We start from the raw sequence: 21455 nt of genomic DNA on the forward strand, positions 1-21455 counted from the left end.
TCAGCGGAGAGGAGAGGCGTAATGGATCCGCAAGTGGCTGGAGAGGGTTCCTAAACAATTGGTGTATACCGCAAGCCCGGAAAATAACCTGATAGCCCCACGTTTGCAGCTCGCGGCTTTCTCCAGGTCACAGGCCCAGACTTTGTGCAGGAAGGCCGGTTCAGCGCTCCGCCATCTTGAAACAGTGAGTAGCAAAGTGTGGGTGGGGCTTCAGTGTTTAGTCCCAACTGGGTCCTAGTGCCCGTGGAAAGATTAACCGCCTCAGTTACTTTTCTCTCACTCTCCACACGTTGGATTTCTCACCGTCTCTCCTAAAGATGCTACTCAGTTTACATCTCACACATTTGTAGCAAGAGCCCCAGAGATGGGTCCCCTTCTATAGTCCTAGGGCTGGAATGCCCTGTCTACAGTCCCAGGTTTGGAATCCCTATGTACAGTCCCAGGTTTGGAATCCCCATGTACAGTCCCAGGGTTAGAATCCCCATGTACAGTCCCAGAGTTAGAATCCCCATGTACAGTCCCAGGGTTAGAATCCACATGTACAGTCCCAGATTTGAAATTCCCATGTACAGTCCCAGGGTTAGAATCTCCATGTACAGTCCCAGGGTGAGAATCTCCATATACAGTCGCAGGGGTAGAATTCCCATGTACAGTCCCAGGGTTAGCATCTCCATGTACAGTCCCAGAGTTAGAATCTCCATATACAGTCACAGGGTTAGAATCCCCATGTACTGTCCCATGGTTAGAATCCCCATGTACAGACCCAGGGTTAGAATCCCCATGTACAGTCCCAGGGATAGAATCCCCATGTACAGTCCCAGGGTTAGAATCCCCATGTACAGTCCCAGGGTTAGAATCCCCATGTACACTCCCAGGATTGGAATCCCCATGTACAGTCCCAGGGTTGGTATCCTGGGACTGTACACAGAGAAAGAAAAAAAGAGAGGCCTTGAATATGAGTTGGGAAAACAATCATAGAAACATGATTCAGTTTGTATACTAATATATTTGAAATCAAATCCAATGAATTCTTGCAAGTAACATATTCATTTCATGCCAAGTGGGAAACAAGTGATGTCTGGGATGTGCAGACTGTTTGCGCTTGGTTACACAGCGTGTCTCATGCCCGCTCCCCATAACCCTTATCTCCTTATCGTTTAAGAAGCTGTCTATTTCCGTCTTAAATTTATTCAATGTCCCAGCGTCCACAGCTCTCTGAGGCAGCAAATTGTACAGATTTAGAACCCTCTGAGAGAATAAATTTCTCCTCATCTTTGTTTTAAATGGGCAGCCCCTTATTCTAAGATCATGCCCTCTAGTTCTAGTCTCTCCCATCAGTGGAAACATCCTCTCTGCATCCACCTTGTCAAGCCCCCTCGCAATCTTATACGTTTCGATAAGATCACGTCTCATTCTTCTTAATTCCAATGAGTACTCAACCTTTCCTCATAAGACAACTCCCACATCTCTGGAATCTACCTAGTGAACGTTCTCTGAACTGCCTCCAAAGCAAGGAGGGGATGAGGAACTTCAGTTTTGTGGAGAGACTGGAGAATGTTTCCTCCGGAGAGCAAAAAAGGATAAAAGGAGATTTGATAGAGATGTACGACAATCTGGCAGCTTTTATGGTGACATTTCTCCAGTGCCAGCCCTACAAATGACCAGATTCATTAAGCTCAATTTCACAACCTGCCTTTATGTTTTGGTAGGTTCTCTCTCAAGCTTCCTTTTTCCTGTTTGAAATTAATTTTACACGGTGTCAAAAGGGGAGGATTTGCAGACGGAAATCTCAAACCAAATCTCATATCAAGATCTCATGGAGACGGAAATATGATCGGCCTTTGAACATGAAAGCTAAAAGCAACGTTCACAGCAGGGAGAAACAGTACACTTGCTCTGTGTGTGGACAAGGCTTCAGCCTATCGTCTAACCTGGAGAGACACAAGTGCAGTCACACTGGGGAGAGGCCATTCACCTGCTTCGTATGTGGGCAGGGTTTCATTCGTTCATCCAACCTGCTGACACACCAGCGAGTTCACACTGGGGAGAGACCATTCACCTGCACAGTGTGTGAGAAGGGATTCACTCAGTCATACCACCTTGTAACTCACCAGCGAATTCATACTGGGGAGAGACCATTCACCTGCTCTGTGTGTGGCAAGGGATTCGCTCAGTCATCCGAACTGCTGATACACCAACGAGTTCATACTGGGGAGAGGCCGTTCATTTGCTCTGAATGTGGGAAAGGATTCAATCGGTCATCTCACCTGCTGATACACCAGAGAGTTCATACTGGGGAGAGGCCGTTCACCTGCTCTGAATGTGGAAAGGGATTCACACAGTCATCCAGCCTGCTGAAACACCAGCGAGTTCATACTGGAGAGAGACCGTTCACCTGCTCTGAATGTGGGAAGAGTTTCACTCAGTCATCCGACCTGCTGAGACACCAGCGAGTTCACACTGGGGAGAGACCGTTCACCTGCTCTGAATGTGGGAAGGGGTTCAATCAGCCATCCCACCTGCTGAAACACCAGCGAGTTCACAAGTGACTGCAAGGTTTGGATTCTGCTGTTGTTGCTGCTGTTAATCACATCCTGGATTGAATCATGTTCATTCTGACTGTTGGAGTTTGTTTCTGCTGGTGTTGATAATCTTTTAACTGAGCTGGAGTTTAATGTTTTGATATTTCAAATAACACAGTTTGTCAATATTTAATGTCTCCAAGATAAGAGGTGACTAATTGATGTCCTGTTACTGACTGCTACATTTTTGGGCCTTTTCTCCTTTCTAACTCTACATTATTTCAGTTTTCATACCTTCAGTTACTTCGTGGACAAGTCCCAGCTTCCCATACCTCCCAGAGTACCTCTCCTATCCTTGGGATGCAGCGATGATATCGGTAACATGCCTGGGATCACGAAACACAAAACCCAATCTGTTAATCACTTTCAGCTACTGGACTTTGCGTGTGCCCCACAGCATCTCGCACCTTCGATGTGTCAATAGAGCATCACGCTTGCAAACCTCGTCTTGAATTTAAATCCATTCAGAAAATATATTTAACCAAATATAAACAAGTAAATACATCATGGCCCAATAATGCAACTTTATATTCACAGCAAGAAGTCTGTTATCTAACTCCTCGAGTGGACAAAATAAATATCCCAAATGTAAGAGCTCCATGAATCCTTCAGTACCTTTCAAATCGTGACCCGTTCCTCCCTATTCTAGAATTCCCCATCCCTGTGGGAGTCGATATTGATCAAAAACTGCTAATTGCAAATTTCTAACATTTTTTCTCTTTCTGGTGTTTAAAGCTGACCAGTTCCTTCTCTCAGAGAATCTGCAAGGAGACTCTTTGATTTAAACACAGATCTCCCCTCTCTTATATCTGGGATTAGAGTTACTGGGAATTTGAATACCTGACCACTCAAAAGGGCCCGTCAGTCATACGCAGACTGAACCAATCACACAGCTCGGTGTCAGTGTGAACTATTCCTCTCTCCAGCCTGTAACCGATAAAACTTGTAACACTGAGGCTGAAATTCCACTTCTGTGTGCCGGGGGTGCAGGCAGTGCCGGGCACAGAGGGAGCAGCAAACCGGGTTCAGAGTGGGCATGCTGGCTTTACCCTTTCCCGGAGTTTTCCCCTGAGCATGTGCTGGGGCCCAGTGCTTTCACTGCTCTGGGGTATTTCTGGGCGTGTCCTCACTGCCCCTGGAATTCCCATGCATTGCCCCCTGAGTGTGAGGCCAGCGCTCTGTGCCTTTAAACACTGGAGTGAAGCCAAGTCCTGCAGGCACACAGTCACCAGGAGGAGTTTCTAACTGTCTAGACCGACCTTTTGGGGAAATTAATCCCACTTTTGGGCCAGTTGTGTTTTTTTCCCATTGTTCCGTTTCCTGTTCCTTTGGTTTAAATCTTTATTTGTTCCCTTTGGTTTGGTTTTACTTTCACTGCTGGGCCTCCCACTAAAAGCACTTTGTGTGATCTGCCCTTGGGAATTAGCAGACCCATGGCAACACTGGTAAGACATTCTATTCCACAGAATCGACTAGTTGGAAATTCTAATCAGATCAGGGGAAAGAGCAAGGTTTGTCTGTTATTGACCACAATATAAGCTTAAATCAGAGTGGGTAATAGATTAGATTATAATGTGCGATGTTTACACCTTTAATTGTGAAACTATAAGAAATAATATAATTAACAGTAAGCAGAGAAGTTTAGCGATATTGAGAACATTACTGAAGAAAAGTATCTGCTGGGATCCAGGAAATGTGTTCAAGTTCCACCTGTCTTTTCCTTGTTTCCTGCCAAAACCCAGCAAAGAAGAGTCCAGTGCCAGAAGTGGATCACTGCAGGGTATAAAAGTAAGGGGAGACTGATGTAAGGGGGCAGTCAGGACTGGAGACACCGGAGATCAAGCTCAGGATGCCTGCGGTTCCATCCAGCAGGCTAACCTCATGTCAGTTACTGTGGACACGTGGGACTTGCATGTTTACTCTGATTGATGGATCAGTACAAGATACAGTACTGGGCAGAAAATCTGCTCATCTTATATTTCTTATTAAAATTGCTGACACTGGATTCTCAAACCTGCTAATTAATATCACATAGCATTAGCTAGAATCTGACAACTCTTTACTGTTCCACTCTACTCCTTTTACATTTTTACCATTAAATCTACTTTTCTGACCATTGTCTTCTCCCAAAATATATCACCTCATATTTCTCTGCATTAATTTCATCTGACATCTACCAAACCCATTTACTAACTTGTGTATTCACACAGAAGTCACTTGCAGTCCTCACAGTTGGTCATGGTCCCAGATTTGGTGTCATCTGGAAAGTTTGATCGTATGCCCAATCCAGATCCTGTCTCTATATTAAGAGCAATGGTCCCAACACTGATCCTGGGGACACTACTGTTTACATCCCTCCAGTCTGAAGGACATCCATTAACCACTACTCTCTGTTTTCTGCCTTTTACCCAACTTCCTGACCACACTGCCCCACTCCCTTTAATATCGTGAGCCTTCATTTGATAAACAAGCCTCCCGTCTGGCACCTTATCAAACACGTTTTGCCAATCCATCTGCACAACATCCACTGCATTTCCTTTCTCACCACACTGTGTTATTTTCTGCAATAATCCCTGCTGTCTCTCCTGAATGAATCCATTTCACTACCAAATGTTGCAATGTTTGCTCCACACCACAGGGTTTCATCTGTTTAAAGCCACAACAGAAAGGTCCACAAAGTGGCCCCGTGGCAAACTCCAGGAGAGGGAGGAAATGAGCGTCTGTAAATGAAGGAGACCGGTGAGGGAGCGTCTGTTAATGGAGAATTGTTGACTGGTCAGGGAGTGTCTGGAAATGGTGACTGTGAGGGAGCATCTGTAAATGAAGGAAAAATGGAAACCAGTCAGGGAACGTCTGTAAATGGAGGAGAAATGGTGACTGGTCAGGGAGCATCTATAAATGAAGAAATGGGGACTGGTCAGGGAGCATCTGCAAATGAAGCAAGAATGGGGACTCGTTAGGGAGTGTCTAAATGAAGGAAAAATCGTGACTGGACAGGGAGTGTCTGTAAATGAAGGAGAAATAGTGACTGGGTTCAGTTGTACACTCACTGGTTCCTCTCTCTGTCGAACCTGTCATATGCAATATTTGTGGACGATTTTTACTCAATCAGATTTTAAAAATGATAAATGATACAGAAAATAACTGATTTCACATCTTATGTAGAGGGAGCTTTACGCTGTATCTCGTCCGTGCTGTACCTGCCCTGGGAGTGTTTGATAGGAGTTTGTAGAGGGACCTTTACCTAACCTGGGAGGATTTCATGGGACAGATTAGAGGGAGCTTTACTCAATATCTATCTGATGCTGGGCTTGACGTGGGAGTGTTTTATGACCACTTTAAATATGCTTTACACTGTATCTAACACATACTGTACCTGACCTGGGAGTGTTTGATGCGTAGTTTAAATATGCTTTACACTGTATGTAATCCATGCTGTACGTGTCCTGGTTGTGTTTGATGGAACAGTGTAGAGCAGTGGTGGGCAAAATACGCTCCGTGGGCCATATCCGGCCTGCCAAGACATTCTATCCGTCCCGCTGGATGGGACAGAAATAGAACGCGAGCCGGAGCCGGAGCTCGAGCTGTACATTCGTCTATCCACTTTCACTTATCATGGGTCAGAGACAGAACCGAACTGCAGCCAAGGAAAAACCATAGCAATACTTCGTTCAAAATAATTCGCAAAATCGATTCTCCCCGGCCGATTAAAAGGATCCATTCGGTGAATCTGGACCCCAATGGCGGACGTATGTACCCAGAATGCACTGCATACTAGAATATGCCCTATCCAATTTAGAGTAGGGTCATGGCTGCTCATCTCCACAGATCTTTTACTGAAGAAAGTGGCCGGCGCTGCATCTTCTGCCGGTATCCATAGTATGACGACAGGGGAGTTCTCATCTGGCATCAATTGGGACGGCATTAGTAATCTTTGCAGAGGGACATGAGGATGACTGAGATGGGGAATTAATGCTGACACAGGCTCTAAAGAGGGTACAGTTCTGTTTCACAGCACTGATTTACAGAGGTTGGGACAGTCTTGGATCTGGCCTGGAGACGACGAAGGTTGAACAGGTTGCACTGGTTCTGTAGTTTAGTTCCACTCCAGCAGGGAGCTTGTTGAGTGTGAGGTGGAGCATTACTGCGAGGAAGATCGAGAAGAGGGTTGGCGTGATGACGCAGCCCTGCTTGACCCCGGTCCGGACGTGGATTGGGTCTGTGATGAATCCGTTGGTCAGGATCATGTCATCATGGAGCAGGTGGAGGATGGTGACAAACTTTTGATGGCAGTCAAAACGGAGGAGGACGATCCATAGTACCTCGCAGTTGACAGTGTCAAAGCATTTGTAAGGTCCAAGAAGGCCATGTACAAGGGTTGGTGCTGTTCCCTGCATTTCTCTTGCAGCTTTCATCGGCAGCATCAAAGCACTGACCACACTCGACCAGTTCCATTGGGCAGGCCACATTGCTCATATGCCTGACACAAGACTCCCAAAGCAAGCATTCTACTCGGAACTCTTACATGGCAAGCAAGCCCAAGGTGGGCAGAGGAAACATTTCAAGGACACCCTCAAAGCCTCCTTGATGAAGTGCAACATCCCCACCGACACCTGCGAGTCCTTGGCCAAAGATCACCCTAAGTGGAGGAAGTGCATCCAGGAGGGCACTGAGCACCTCGAGTCTCGTCGCTGAGAGCATGCAGAAAACAAGTGCAGCAGAGGAAAGAGAGCGCAGCGAACCAGACTCCCCACCCACCCTTTCCTTCAACGACTGTCTGTCTCATCTGTGACAGAGACTGTAATTCCCATATTGGACTGTTCAGTCACCTAAGAACTCACTTTTAGAGTGGAAGTAAGTCTTCCTCGATTTCGAGGGACTGACTATGATGATGACAATGATTTATAAAGAACAGAAGATACCACAACATTTTCAACTTTTATCTTTGATTCATTTCTAGGCAGTATTGAATTCATGTGTATGGAGTATAGCATCTGACTACGATCTGAATTTATGTTTATGCAATGTTCATGTTTATCAAATGTTCCCTCTAAATCTTTTTCTGCGTACGTTCCCTTTAAATTTGCTGCTCAGCCACTAGGCAGCCGCACATGTGCAGTGTCACTTCCAGCGACAGGACCTGGGGAGCAGCCTGCGTGGGACCGTGCGATTGTAGCTTGACCGTGCGGCCACGTGCCTTAGGGCCAACATTGGTGGGCAGCCCTCAACAGCTCAACAAAACTCGTTAAGTGGCTCTCCCGCCCAAATAATTGCCCACCCCAGGTCTAGGTGATGGAAGCCTTGACAAGTTGCGGCATCTTGTAGATGGTACACACTGCAGCCACGGCACACCAGTGCAATGTTACCGAATAGACAAAAAACGGTCTGTTAACAAATATAAACAGCAATCCCAGCTGCCCAAATCAGGTGTAACTGCCATCTATTCTGGGTTGTAATAGTTCACATTAAGGACACACATGAGGTAATAACAAGGCATTGTTGTGTGTATGGTACCACATTGTAATAACATAAGAACATAAGAAATAGGAACAGGAGTAGGCCATACAGCCCCTCGAGCCTGGTCCGCCATTTAATTAGATCATTGCTGATCCAATCATCGACTCAGGTCCACTTCCCTGCCTGCTCACCACAACCCCTTATTCCCTTATTGGTTAAGAAACTGTCTATCTCTGTCATAAATTTATTCGATGACCCAGCTTCCACAGCCCTCTGAGGCAGAAAATTCCACAGATTTGCAACCCTCTGAGAAAATAAATTCCTCCTCATCTTAGTTTTAAATGGGTGACCCCTTATTCTAAGATTATGCCCCCTAGTTCTAGTTTCCCCTATCAGTGGAAACATCCTCGCTGCATCCACTTGTCAAGCCCCTTTATAATCTTATACACCTCTCATTCTTCTGAATTCCAATGAGTAGAGGCCCAACCTACTCAACCTTTCTTCATAAATCAACCCCCTCATCTCGGAATCAACCTAGTGAACCTTCTCTGAACTGTCTCTAAAGCAAGTATATCCTTTCTTAAATATGGGAACCAAAACTTTATGCAGTATTCCAGGTGTAGCCTCACCAATACCCCGTATAACTGTGGCAAGACTTCCTTCCTTTTCTGCTCCATCCTCTTTGCAATAAAGGCCGAGATACCATTGGCCTTCCTGATCACTTGCTGTACCTGCATATTAACCCTTTTTGTGTCATGCACAAGGACCCCCAGGTCCTGCTGTACTGCGGCACCTGGGGCTAGATTTACCTATCATTTTCTGTGGGTTCTCGGTGATTTTCTCGGTGGTAAAGCTGTTTTTCCACCTGGTGAATGTTTCCCCCTTAGTTTTTTAATGGTATCACTCACATCTTAACATGCCTGCCAGGACCAAACCGCCGATGTGCAATGGCGAGAAAAATCACCACGACGTAAATTTGGCCTCAATGGAAGCCTGTCCAGATCGCTAAGGGAACTGCCCTGTAAAAACTACTTAAACAGGCGGAAGGTGAGTACTCTGCAAAGAAAGGTAAGTTAGAGGTTCTTTATTTTGTTTTTATTTTAAAACGGCAAATGGTGTAAAAGTGTCTTGGGAATGCTTTTTATGAATTTTTTTTTAATTGAATTTAAAAAAAGTTTTTCCACCTCCCTCGGCCCAACCGCAGCCTTGGATGAAATTTTAAATACTTACCATCCATTCCAGTAAGAATCGCCCATTTTACTTAGTTTCCCCTTAACCACCGAGAAAGCCGCCAATAATAATGGTGTAATGCCCATTTTCTCACCGGGTGATTAATTTTAATTAGTTTAAACATAAAAGTGGAAATTCTCACCAGCATTATTCACCAAACATTAGCGTTTTTTCAGAACGGGCAATCAGGCATTGAGGGGCTCAGAGGAAAGTATAGCACTTTGCAATTTTTCTCCATTTAAATAATAACTCGCTCTTTGATTTTTTTCTGCCAAATTTCATAAACTCACACTTTCCAACTTTTTTTGCTCCATCTGCCAAATTTTTGTCCACTCACTTAGCCTGTCTATGTCCTTTTGCAGGTTGTTTGTGTCCTCCTCACACATTGCTTTTCCTCCCATCTTTGTATCATCAGCAAACTTGGCCACGTTACACTCGGTCCCTTCTTCCAAGTCATCAATATAGATTGTAAATAGTTGGGGTCCCAGCACTGATCATTGCGGCACTCCACTAGTTACTGAGAATGAACCATTTATCCCGACTCTCTGTTTTCTGTTAGTTAGCCAATCCTCTATCCATGCTAATATATTACCCCATACCCTTTTATCTTGTGCAGTAACCTTTTATGTGGCACCTTGTCAAATGCCTTCTGGAAGTCCAAATACACCACATCCACTGGTTCCCCCTTATCCACCCTGTTCATTACAACCTCAAAGTATTCCAGCAAGTTTGTCAAACATGACTTTCCTTCCATAAATCCATGTGGACTCTGCCTGGCTGAATTATGTTTTTCCAAATGTCATGCTACTGCTTCTTTAATAATGGACTCCAACATTTTTCCAACCACAGCTGTTAGGCTAACTGGTCTATAGTTTCCTGTTTTTTGTCTGCCTCCTTTTTTAAATAGGGACATTACATTTGCAGTTTTTCAATCTGCTGGCACCTCCCCAGAATCCAGGGAGTTTTGGTAAATTGCAACCAATTTTCTGTGGTGTGGGCTGATAATATAAAGAATTGACGCTGATTTTATGAAATAATAAAACAAGAAGGATGGAGTTTACCAATCCCAGCACACGATGTCCCCTCTGTACTGTGCGGGGAGATGTGGGGCAGACACCAGGACTTCCTTCCTGTGGACCATGGCCACAACTGATGTAACCGGGGAGACAATGGGTTCTGTTCGATTCTAAAACATGGAACAGCAGCAGCACCAGAGTGTCTGAGGATAGAGCAGGCCATTCCTTCTCACAGTGGGAAACACAACCTGTCAGCTCAAATTTAATTCACAGCATTGGCGTTTGCTTAATGGAAGGATGTTTGTATGAAAGATTATAATATTCCTTATTCCCGACTGTCAATGATATATTACTGGAGTAGATGAAATTGCAATTAGGATTAAAATATTCCTTGATAAAGATTTCGGATCAGTGTTGCTGGCAGTTCTGCACTAATCCAGAAGGAGAATGATCCGAGCCAGGCCTGGTCCAGATTTAAGTTCACAGCAAGACTTCAGACTGGTTTCAGGAACATTTCCTGCTCCCAGTCTCTGAGACACTGGCTCCTCACACTCGGGCACTGTGTGTCCACAGTCTCATCCAATCTCTGAGACACTGGCTCCTCACACTTGGACACTGTGTACCCACAATCTCACCCAGTCTCTGAGACACTGGCTCCTCACACTCGGACACTGTGTGTCCACAGTCTCATCCAATCTCTGAGACACTGGCTCCTCACACTCGGACAATGTGTACCCACAATCTTACCCAGTCTCTGAGACACTGGCTCCTCACACTTGGATCCCAATTGTTATTCGCTGTCCCTGTTTATACTCTATCTTCCGCTGCTGGTGTTCTCTCACCACTTGACAGGTTGCTGTTTGCGAGGAGATTTGCCTCTGGAGGTTTAGCGGGATGTCTGCTCAGTCCTGACCATTTTTTGGATGGCTCATTGTCTGCAAGGTGGGGAGACATCCAGGCACTGGAGGCGGTGCGGGTAAGGGGCAAAGGCTGATGCTGGTGTCAAAGGATTGAGGTGTGAGGTAGACTGCGGAAACATGGGCTGCACAGACTGAAAAGGAGAAGCTGGAAGGAGCTCAGAAAAAGGTGGTTATGTGGGTGGAAAAGTGGGACTTCGAAACATCACTTTAAGTCAAATTGTGAGAGAAGGATTCTGGGACATGGGGTAACACTGAGTGAAGATAAACTTAGGACTGATCTCAGGAATTCTTCTCCTTCCAGACAGTGAGCAACACTTGGAGCGGACTCCAGGTGGAGCTGGGGGTGACACTCACTGCCAAAGACAACCTCCTCCCACTGGTCCTGGGCTGTATTCGCCATCAGCTTTTTGTCCTCAGGACCATGAGACAGGGTGGTCCTGTGGTGTATTTCACACAGTAAGAACAAGCCGAAGAGTGTGTGAATGTGAGGCTTCAATGTGAGAAGAACCAGCTTCCTCAGACACTGTTGTGGTCTCGAAAGTTTCACAACTGAAATGCTGCATTACCCATGTCATTGCTGCAGTGATTTCACCGCCAGATTCCCCGCCCCGCCTCCACCCAAGGCGGGATCCCAATATCGGGTAGTAACTGGACCGTGTGCTTCTGCCACATATTGGATTTGGGAAACCCAGAGAAAACTCTGCCGGGATCACGGCCGGGTCACTTTGGATGGCTAAGAGCCAAGGGATGAAATCCAGCCCCCGGGTCAGATGTTTGTCTTTCCATAGTCGGGAGTAAAGTACGCCTACACAGAGCGCACAGAGTAAAACAGGTTTAGCAGGATCCGAATGGAGCAACGGAACTCGTCCAATGTTCCCTCCATTCATTGTTCTCTCTCCGCACCGCCCAGGGGTTGATCCGCCCTCAGTTACTTTCCCTGTCGCTTGGTCACTGCACTTGTGGCAGGCGAGGCTCCCTGGCGCCATCTGCTGGTAAGGACTCAACCGCCGTCGGGCTCTTTCCCCACCGGTGGGTCTCTGTACCTGCATCGGGTAGGCGTGGCTCTCTGGCGCCCTCCCCTGGCCCGCTGTATGATTGCTGGTTGAGAGCCTTTCTTTAGTTTGCGCACCACATCCTCCCAACCCGACTGCCGCCGACTCAATGCCCATTTTATTGTATTGTTTGGATTGCCGGAAAGCACACAATGGTTCGTTCTGAGTTTTATGGAGTAGATTCTCGTGAATGAATTGGGCACGTTGCATCACGACATGTAATTGACCAATAAAACTGGAGCTGACGGTTTTTTAACTCCCAGGCGGGGTTTCAGTGTCAACTCATTCTTTCGTCCTGGCAGCTGAAGGGCATGCGCTCTTTTTACAGGGCAGTCGAATATTCAGCACAACCCCGCGAGCTGGAGCTGGCACCATCCAAAGAGGAAATATTCTCCACCTCTGCATTCTTCTAATCATGCTCCCGTTTGTGGTCAGGGCTCTCATCGCTCCGGCGGTCAATCAGTTGTTTATTCTCTCCCAGCAAGGCAGATAATCTGCACTGTGGGATATTAAAACGATGCCTCACATCCCTCGCTCTTGTTGATACCATTATCGCAAACCCTTTCGGAGCCACCACATCCTGACTTCTTTCCGGCACAGACCGAGTCCGGCCTGACATGGTGAACTCTGCAGGGAGCAGTTGAGGGCCCGTTAGTTCAGAACAGTCACTGAGCTGTTTACAGATGAACACGTTGTGAATCACGGTTGGATTCCTTTCCTGTGCTGCACCAGTGGACTGCGGTGATCAGCGGTTCAGTACCACTAATGGATTCAGTACAGCCCAACCCTGATCAGTGTAAATGGATCGAACCACCTAGATAAATATGGGAGACTGACCAGGAGGGTCTGATCAATACAATAGAGGGATTGCTGCAGCTAAACCCATCTGATCTTTATAAATGCACCAAACCATCTAACTAAATGTGGAGAGGGGATTGGTCAGGATGGACTGCTCATTACAACAACAACAACAACCACAATCATTTATATAGCGCTGTCAACTTAGTAAATCGCCCCAAGTTGCTTCACATGAGCGTAATCAGACAAAAAATTATACCGAACCAAAGAAGGAGACATGAGTACAGGTTACCAACAGTGTCGTCAGAGATCGTTTATAAGGATGGTCTTAAAGGAGGAGCATAATGGAAAGGTTTAGGAAGGGAATTCCAAAGATTGGGGCGCAGACCACTAAAGGCACGGTTGCCAATGGTGGGGTGAAGAAAGTGAAGGATGCACAAGAGGCTAGAGAATCAGCAATGCAGAGTTCATACAAACATAGAAATTTATAGCATGGAAGGAGGCCATTTGGCCCATCGTGTCCGTGCCAGCCGACCAAGAGCTATCCAGCCTACTCCCACTTTCCAGCTCTTGGTCTGTAGGTCTGTAGGTTACGGCACTTCAAGTGAATATTCAAATACTTTTTACATGTGGTGAGAGTTTCTGCCTCTACCACCATTTCAGGCAATGTGTTCCAGACCCCTACCACCCTCTGTGTGAAATAATTTGTCCTCAAATCCCCTCTAAACCTCTATGCCATCTGGCTGTTGACCCCTCTGCTAAGGGAAATAAATCCTTCTTATCCACTCTAGCTAGGCCGCTCATAATGTTGTATTCCTCAATTAGGGCTCCCGCCAGTCACCTCTGTTCCAAAGAAAACAACCCCAGTCTCTCCAATCTTTACTTATAGCAAAAGTTATCCAGTCCAAGCAACATCCTTGTAAATCTCCTCTGTACCCACTCTGGTGCAATCACATCTTTCCTATCATGTGGTGACCAGAACTGTACGTAGTACTCTAGTTGTGGCCTAAGTAATGTTTTATATGGTTCAAGCATAACCTATCTGCTGTTATATTCTATGCCTCGGCTAATAAAGGCAAGCATTCCGTGTGCCTTCTTAACCACCTCATCTACCCCACCTGCAATCTTCAGGGATCTGTGGACATGCACTCCAAAGTCCCTTTGTTCCTCTACACTTTTCAGTGTCCCACCATTTAATGTGTTAGCCCTCCCCAAATGCATTGACTCACACTTCTCCGGATTGAATTCCATTTTCCACTGTTCTGCCCACCAGACCAGTCCCTTGCTATCTTCTTGCAGTCTGCAGATTTCCTCTTCTTTATAACTGCACAGCCAATTTTTGTATCACCTGCAATCTTTTTAATCATACCCCCAACATTCACGTCTAAATCATTGATATATACCACAAAAATCAAGGGACCTAGTTCTGGGAGGATCATGGGGTTGGAGGAGGTTTCATAGATAGGGCAGGGGTGACCATATGGAGGCATTTGAACACGAGAATGAGAATTTTATAATCGACAGATTGCTGGACAGAGAACCAATGTAATTCAACAGACAAAGAGTGAAGTGTGAAAGGGACAGTGCGAGTTAGGTTATGGGCAGCAGAGTTTGGGTGAGTTTAAGAATATGGAGGGAGCAAGATGGGAATCGGGACAGGACAGCATTGGATAGGTCCTGCCTGGAAGTGACAAAAGCCTGGAGGGCTTTAGCAGCAGAAGGGGATGAGCATGGAGAGGGAGCCGTGCTGTATCTGCCCTGGAAGTGTTTGATGGGACAGTGTAAAGGGAGCTTTACTCTGCATCTAACCCTTGCTGTACCTGCCCTGGGAGTGTTTGATAGGACAGTGCAGAGGTAGCTTTACTCTATCTAACCTGTGCTGTACCTGTCCTGGGAGTGTTTGATGGGACAGTGTAGACCGAACTTTACTCTGTATCAAACCCATGCTGTACCTGCCCTGGGTGTGTTGGATAGGATAGTGCGGCGGGTGGGAAGGAGGGAAGGAAGGAAAGGAAGTGAAGGGAAGGAAAATAAATGAAGGAAAGAAGGAAAGAAAGAAATAAAGAAAGAAAGGCTCTTCATGTTTTTGTGAATGAGTGGAGAAGAACAGGTTGGTTTCTCACAATACCCAACCTCCTGTTCTCGCTCCTTTACTCATTGAGAGAACAGATTAAAATAAAAGATGTATCTTTCTGTATTTCTCCCATCCACAGAATGGCCATGCTCACTTATCTCCTCCTCTCCCCGTCTCTTTCCCAGACATGAGCTCACAGAGTATCCGCCAGAATCCCGTCACTGTATCCAGATTTCCCGGGGAGGGAGTGGAACTGAAGTGTGATGTCAGTGGCCCCAGTAACCCTGACATGTTCTGGTACAGGCAGGGCCCGGGGAGGGAGTGGGACTGAAGTGCGATGTGAAGGGTCCCAGTAACCCTGACATGTTCTGGTACAGGTACAACCCGGGGAGGGAGTGGGATTGAAGTGTGATGTGAAGTGTCCCAGTAACCCTGACATGTTCTGGTACAGGCAGGACCCGGGGAGGGAGTGCGACTGAAGTGTGATGTGAAGTGTCCCAGTAACCCTGACATGTTCTGGTACAGGCAGGACCCGGGGAGGGAGTGGGACTGAAGTGTGATGTCACGGGTCCCAGTAACCCTGACATGTCCTGGTACAGACAGGACCCAGTGAGGAGCTGCAGTTGATATTTTACTCACTAACTGTACAAAGTGTAAATCCAGAGGGGACGGTGGACATTTTTATCGCCGAGCGACCGAGTAGCAACGAGTTGAAGCTGAAGTCCTCCATCCTGTGGGCAGATCAGTCGGCTGTATATTACTGAGGTTGGAGTCTGCACAGTGAGTCCTAGAGACGGAACGGCTCGACACAAACCCCGGAGAGGCAGGGAGCGCCTGTGAGAGATAAAATCTCATGGCGCCTCGTTCTGTTGGGTTTAATTTGCAGAGCAACTGTGTTTTGACTAGAAGGGATTCAAATTCCTGGGTCATTGGAACCGGTTCTGGGGGAGGTGGGACCAGTACAAACCGGATGGTCTGCACCTGGGCAGGACCGGAACCAATGTCCTAGGGGGAAGTGTTTGCTAGTGCTGTTGGGGAGGGGTTAAACTAATATGGCAGGAGGATGGGAAGCTATGCAGGGAGACAGAGGAAAGTAGAATGGAGGCAGAAGCAAAAGATAGAAAGAGGAAAAGTAAAAGTGGAGGGCAGAGAAACACAAGGCAAAAAGCAAAAAGGGCCACATTACAGCAAAATTCTAAAGGGGCAAAGGGTGTTAAAAAGACAAGCCTGAAGACGGGAGACGCCATAGCCTCGCCCACATCGTCTGTGACGTACCAGGTGGCGTTGGTGCTGAGGACGGGACCACTCGCAGTGCGCCTGCGCCGAACTCCCAACACAGTCAATCCCTCACTCCTGCAGTATTAATAATAACTTTTGTTTTCGAGCGCCTTTAACGTAGTAAAACATCCCAAGGTGCTTCACAGCAGTGTTACAGAACACAACAGATACATGTGACACTGAGCCACAGAAGAGATAGGGAGGGGTGTAGGGTTGGGGGAGGTTACAGAGAGAGGGAGGGGTGTAGGGTTGCAGGAGGTTACAGAGAGAGGGAGGAGTACAGGGCTGGAGGAGGTTACAGAGATAGGGAGGGTTGTAGGGTTGGAGGAGGTTACAGAGATAGGGAGGGGTGTAGGGTTGGGAAAGGTTACAGAGATAGTGAGGGGTGTAGGACTGGAGCAGGTTGCAGAGATAGGGAGGGTTGTAGGGCTGGAGCAGGTTACAGAGATAGGGAGGGTTGTAGGGTTGTAGGAGGTTACAGAGATAGGGAGAGGTATAGGGTTGGAGGAGGTTACAGAGATAGGGAGGGGTATAGGGGTTGGAGGAGGTTACAGAGAGAGAGGGTGTAAGGCTGGAGGAGGTTACAGAGAGAGAGAGGGTGTAGGGCTGGAGGAGGTTACAGCGATAGGGAGCGGTGTAGGGGCTGGAGGAGGTTACAGAGAGAGAGAGAGAGGGTGTAAGTTGGAGGAGTTTACAGAGATAGGGAGGGGTGAGACCGATGGAGGGATTTGACCATGAGGATGAGGTTTTTAAATCCGTGACATTACCCCCCCGGAGCCCATGAGGGGATCTGATTGAATGGCGGAGCTGGCTCGAGGGGCCGAATGGGCCTCCTTCTGTTACCCGTGACAGGATCTGAACTGCTCCAGATAACTGCTGTGCCACCATTCATGTATCCAGAGAAGGGGAGCCAGAAACCTACCCTTTAGCCTGTTGCTGCACGAGAAGGCTGCCTCAATGACATGCCTACATATCTGAAGCGCCCTCTCATTTAGACTGCAATCCTGCCCGCGGCCAATCCTGGAGAGATCACTGTGGATTACATTGTAACCGACAAGGTGTCGTGCTCGCAGTCCTGCATCCATTCGACTACTCTGAAGGTGCCTGGAGGGACCACATTGCTCCAAATCATGAGGCGTGCACAAGAGAAGCAGCCAGAATACTTTTTAGTGAGTATCTAAGAACATAAGAAATAGGAGCAGGAGTCGGCCATTTGGCCCCTCGAGCCTGCTCCACCATTCAATAAGATCATGGCTGGTCAGATCCTGGCCTCAACTCCACTTCCCGGCCCGCTCCCCAAAACCCTTCACTCCCATCTCTTTCAAATATCTGTCTATCTCCTTAAATATATTCTTCTTAGGCAGTCCCCCGGAATCGGGGATAACTTGCTTCCACACTAAGGTGACTGATGAGACCAATGCGGCCAGGTCCAGAACTTCATTTTAAAGGGTGGAAGATACCTGTGCATGAATTCTTTTAACGTTGCACACCAGCCACCACACGGGCTTGACAGAGCAAGATCTTGGTCCAATGGCAAGGATATCCAAGACGATTGGAGACCAGGCTCTGTTGCATGGGCCGAACACACACACACATTCCTACTAACCTCCTCCCTCCCTCCCTCCCTCAGGTCCTCGGTCCATGTTTTTCAGCTTCTGTATTTGTCCATAGAATACTAACCCTGTACCCCAGGCCCCCCGGCTCCAGTTCCCGTACATTGCTCTCCATGTGCAGCCTCTGCTGCGTTTTTCTGCACTCTCTCCAGCCGCTCACGATGTGGTGGTTGGTTACCGCATTTATACTGGCCTCGGGTCCCGACCTTGCTGCTGGCCTCTTAGTGCATTACTGCTATCCTGACTCCCGATTGCTGAACTCAACACAGACCAGGTATTGTACCTCTGACCTTTCTAGTTTGCGTATTCCAATATCTACCAACTTAGCCTACAGGGGAAGCTCCTTAGTTCTATTTTTAATCCATGAAAACATTCTGACCTTCTTTCACTCTCAAACATCATTGTCCCATTTACTGGTGCCCTCCCCTATCGCCCCCATTTATTGGTGCCACTCCCCTATCCCCCATTTACTGGTGCCCCTCCCCTATCACCCATTTTCTGGTGCCCCTCCCCTATCACCCATTTTCTGGTGCCCCTCCCCTATCACCCATTTACTGGTGCCCCTCCCCTATCACCCATTTACTTGTGCCCCTGCCCTATCCCCATTTTTCGGTGCCCCTCCCCTATCTCCCATTTACTGGTGCCCCTCCCCATTCCCCATTTACTGGTGCCCCTTCCCTATCGCCCCCATTTACTGGTGCCTCTCTCCTATCCCCCATTTACTGGTGCCCCTCCCCTATCGCCCCCATTTACTGGTGCCCCTCCTCTATCCCCCATTTACTGGTTCCTTCCCTATTCTCACATTTACTGGTGCCCCTCCCCTATCCCCTTATTTAATGGTGCCCCTCTCCTTTGCTCCCCCATTTACTGGTGCCCCTCCCCACTGCCCCATTTACTGGAGCCCCTCCCCTGTCTCCTGCCCCCCATTTACTGGTGTCACTCCCCTATATCCCATTTACTGATGCCCCTCCCCTATCCACCATTTACTGATGCCACTCCCCTATCCCCCATTTACTGGAGCCTTTACCCATTCTCCATTTACTGGTGCCCCTCCCCTATCCCCCATTTACTGGTGCCCCTCCCCTATCGCCCCCATTTACTGGTGCCCCTCCTCTATCCCCCATTTACTGGTGTCCTTCCCTATTCTCACATTTACTGGTGCCCCTCCCCTATCCCCCTATTTAATGGTGCCCCTCTCCTTTGCTCCCCCATTTACTGGTGCCCATCCCCACTCCCCCATTTACTGGAGCCCCTCCCCTGTCCCATGCCCCCATTTACTGGTGTCACTCCCCAATACCCCATTTACTGGTGCCCCTCCCCTATCCACCATTTACTGATGACCCTCCCCTATCCCCCATTTATTGGAGCCTTTCCCCATCCCCGATTTACTGATGCCCCTCCCCTATCCCCCATTTACTGGTGCCCCTCCCCTATCCCCCATTTACTGGAGCCTTTCCCCATCCCCCATTTACTGGTGCCCCTCCCCTATCCCCCCCCCCCACCCCCCATTTACTGGTGCCCCTCACCCAGCCTCCACAGCTCTCTGGGGCAGAGAATTCCAGATTCACGACCCTCAGAGAAGAAAGTCCTCCTCTTCTCTGTTTTAAATGGGCGACCCCTTATTCTGAAACTATGCCCATGAGGTGAAACATCTTCTCTGCATCTACCCTGTCAAGCCCCCTCAGAACCTTATACGTTTCAATAAGATTCTTCTAAACCCCAATGAGTATACCGGCAGAGAACTCTGTTTGAATAAGGACGTGGAGCCGTGTGTTCCTATGACTAGGACACAGGAGGGTAGAAGTTATGCTGCAGCTGGAGATTACAGAGATAGGGAGAGGTGAGGCCATGGAGGGATTTGAACACAAGGATGAGAATTTTGAAATTGAGGTGTTGTTTAACCAGAAGCCAATAACTTTTACCCTCTTCTACAGGGGGGCAGAAATTATGCTGCAGCTGTCCAAAATCCTGGATAAACCGCACCTGGAGTCCTGTGAGCAGTTCTGGGCTCCACACCTTAAAAAGGATATATTGGCCTTGGAGGGAGTGCAGCGAAGGTTTACCAGAAAGGTACCCAGACTTCAAGTAACGGGAGAGATTACACAAACTAGGGTTGTATTCTCCAGAATTTAAAAGGTTCAGGGGTGATTTGATCAACGTTTTCAAGATATTAAATGGAACAGATAGGCTAATTAGCAATCTTGTGCGAGGCCCCTTGGGGAAGAGTGACAATAATATGGTAGAATTCTTTATTAAGATGGAGAGTGACACAGTTAATTCGGAGACTAGGGTCCTGAACTTAAGGAAAGGTAACTTCGATGGTATGAGATGTGAATTGGCTAGAATAGACTGGTGAATGATACTTAAAGGGTTGACGGTGGATAGGTAATGACAAATATTTAAAGATCACATGGATGAACTTCAACAATTGTACATCCCTGTCTGGAGTAAAAATAAACGGGGAAGGTGGCTCAACCATGACTAAGAAGGGAAATTAAGCATAGTGTTAAATCCAAGGAAGAGGCGTATAAATTGGCCAGAAAAAGCAGCAAACCTGAGGACTTGGAGAATTTTATAATCCAGCAGAGGAGGACAAAGGGTTTAATTAGGAGGGGGGAAATAGAGTATGAGAGGAAGCTTGCTGGGAACATACAAACTGACTGCAAAAGCTTCTACAGATATGTGAAAAGAAAAAGATTAGTGAAGACAAACTTGCAGTCAGATTCAGGTGAATTTATAATGGGGAACAAAGAAACGGCAGACCAGTTGAACAAATTGATTGATTCTGTTTTCACGAGGGAAGGCACAAATAACCTTCCAGAAATACTAGGGGACCGAGGGTTCAGTGAGAAGGAGGAACTGAAGAAAATCCTTATTAGGCAGGAAATTGTGTTAGGGAAATTGATGGGATTGAAGGCCGATAAATCCCGGGACATAGAAACATAGAAAATAGGTGCAGGGGTAGGCCATTCGGCCCTTCGAGCCTGCACTACCATTCAATGAGTTCATGGCTGAACATGCAACTTCAGTACCCCATTCCTACTTTCTCGCCATACCTGATAGTCTGCATGCCAGAGTACTTAAGGAAGTGTCCCTCGAAATACTGGATGCATTGGTGATCATTTTCCAACAGTCTATCGACTCTGGATCAGTTCCTATGGACTGGAGGGTAGCTAATGTAACAATTTTTAAGAAAGGAGGGAGAGAGAAAACGGGTAATTATAGACTGGTTAGCCTGCCATCAGTAGTGGGGAAAATGTTGGAATCAATTATTAAAGATGAAATAGCAGCGCATTTGGAAAGCAGTGACAGGATCAGTCCAAGTCGGCATGGATTTATGAAAGGGAAATCATGCTTGACAAATTTCTAGAATTTTTGGAGGATGTAACTAGTAGAGTGGACAAGGCAGAACCAGTGGATGTGGTTTATTTGGAC

General features: G+C 47.2%; 1 protein-coding gene across 1 annotated transcript in view; it reads left to right on the plus strand.

Moving 5' to 3' along the window:
- LOC139254085 (zinc finger protein 271-like) overlaps positions 1-21455 on the plus strand; it is a gene marked incomplete at its 3' end in the record, with an annotated part of 222481 nt that overhangs the window by 16560 nt on the left and 184466 nt on the right. The window contains exon 3 of the mRNA XM_070873631.1: positions 2026-2545. Within this exon, the coding sequence (XP_070729732.1) occupies positions 2026-2545 (520 nt within the window). The remainder of the gene's footprint in view (positions 1-2025; positions 2546-21455) is intronic.

The sequence above is a fragment of the Pristiophorus japonicus genome, unplaced genomic scaffold, assembly GCF_044704955.1.
Source record: "Pristiophorus japonicus isolate sPriJap1 unplaced genomic scaffold, sPriJap1.hap1 HAP1_SCAFFOLD_532, whole genome shotgun sequence".
NCBI lineage: Eukaryota > Metazoa > Chordata > Chondrichthyes > Pristiophoridae > Pristiophorus > Pristiophorus japonicus.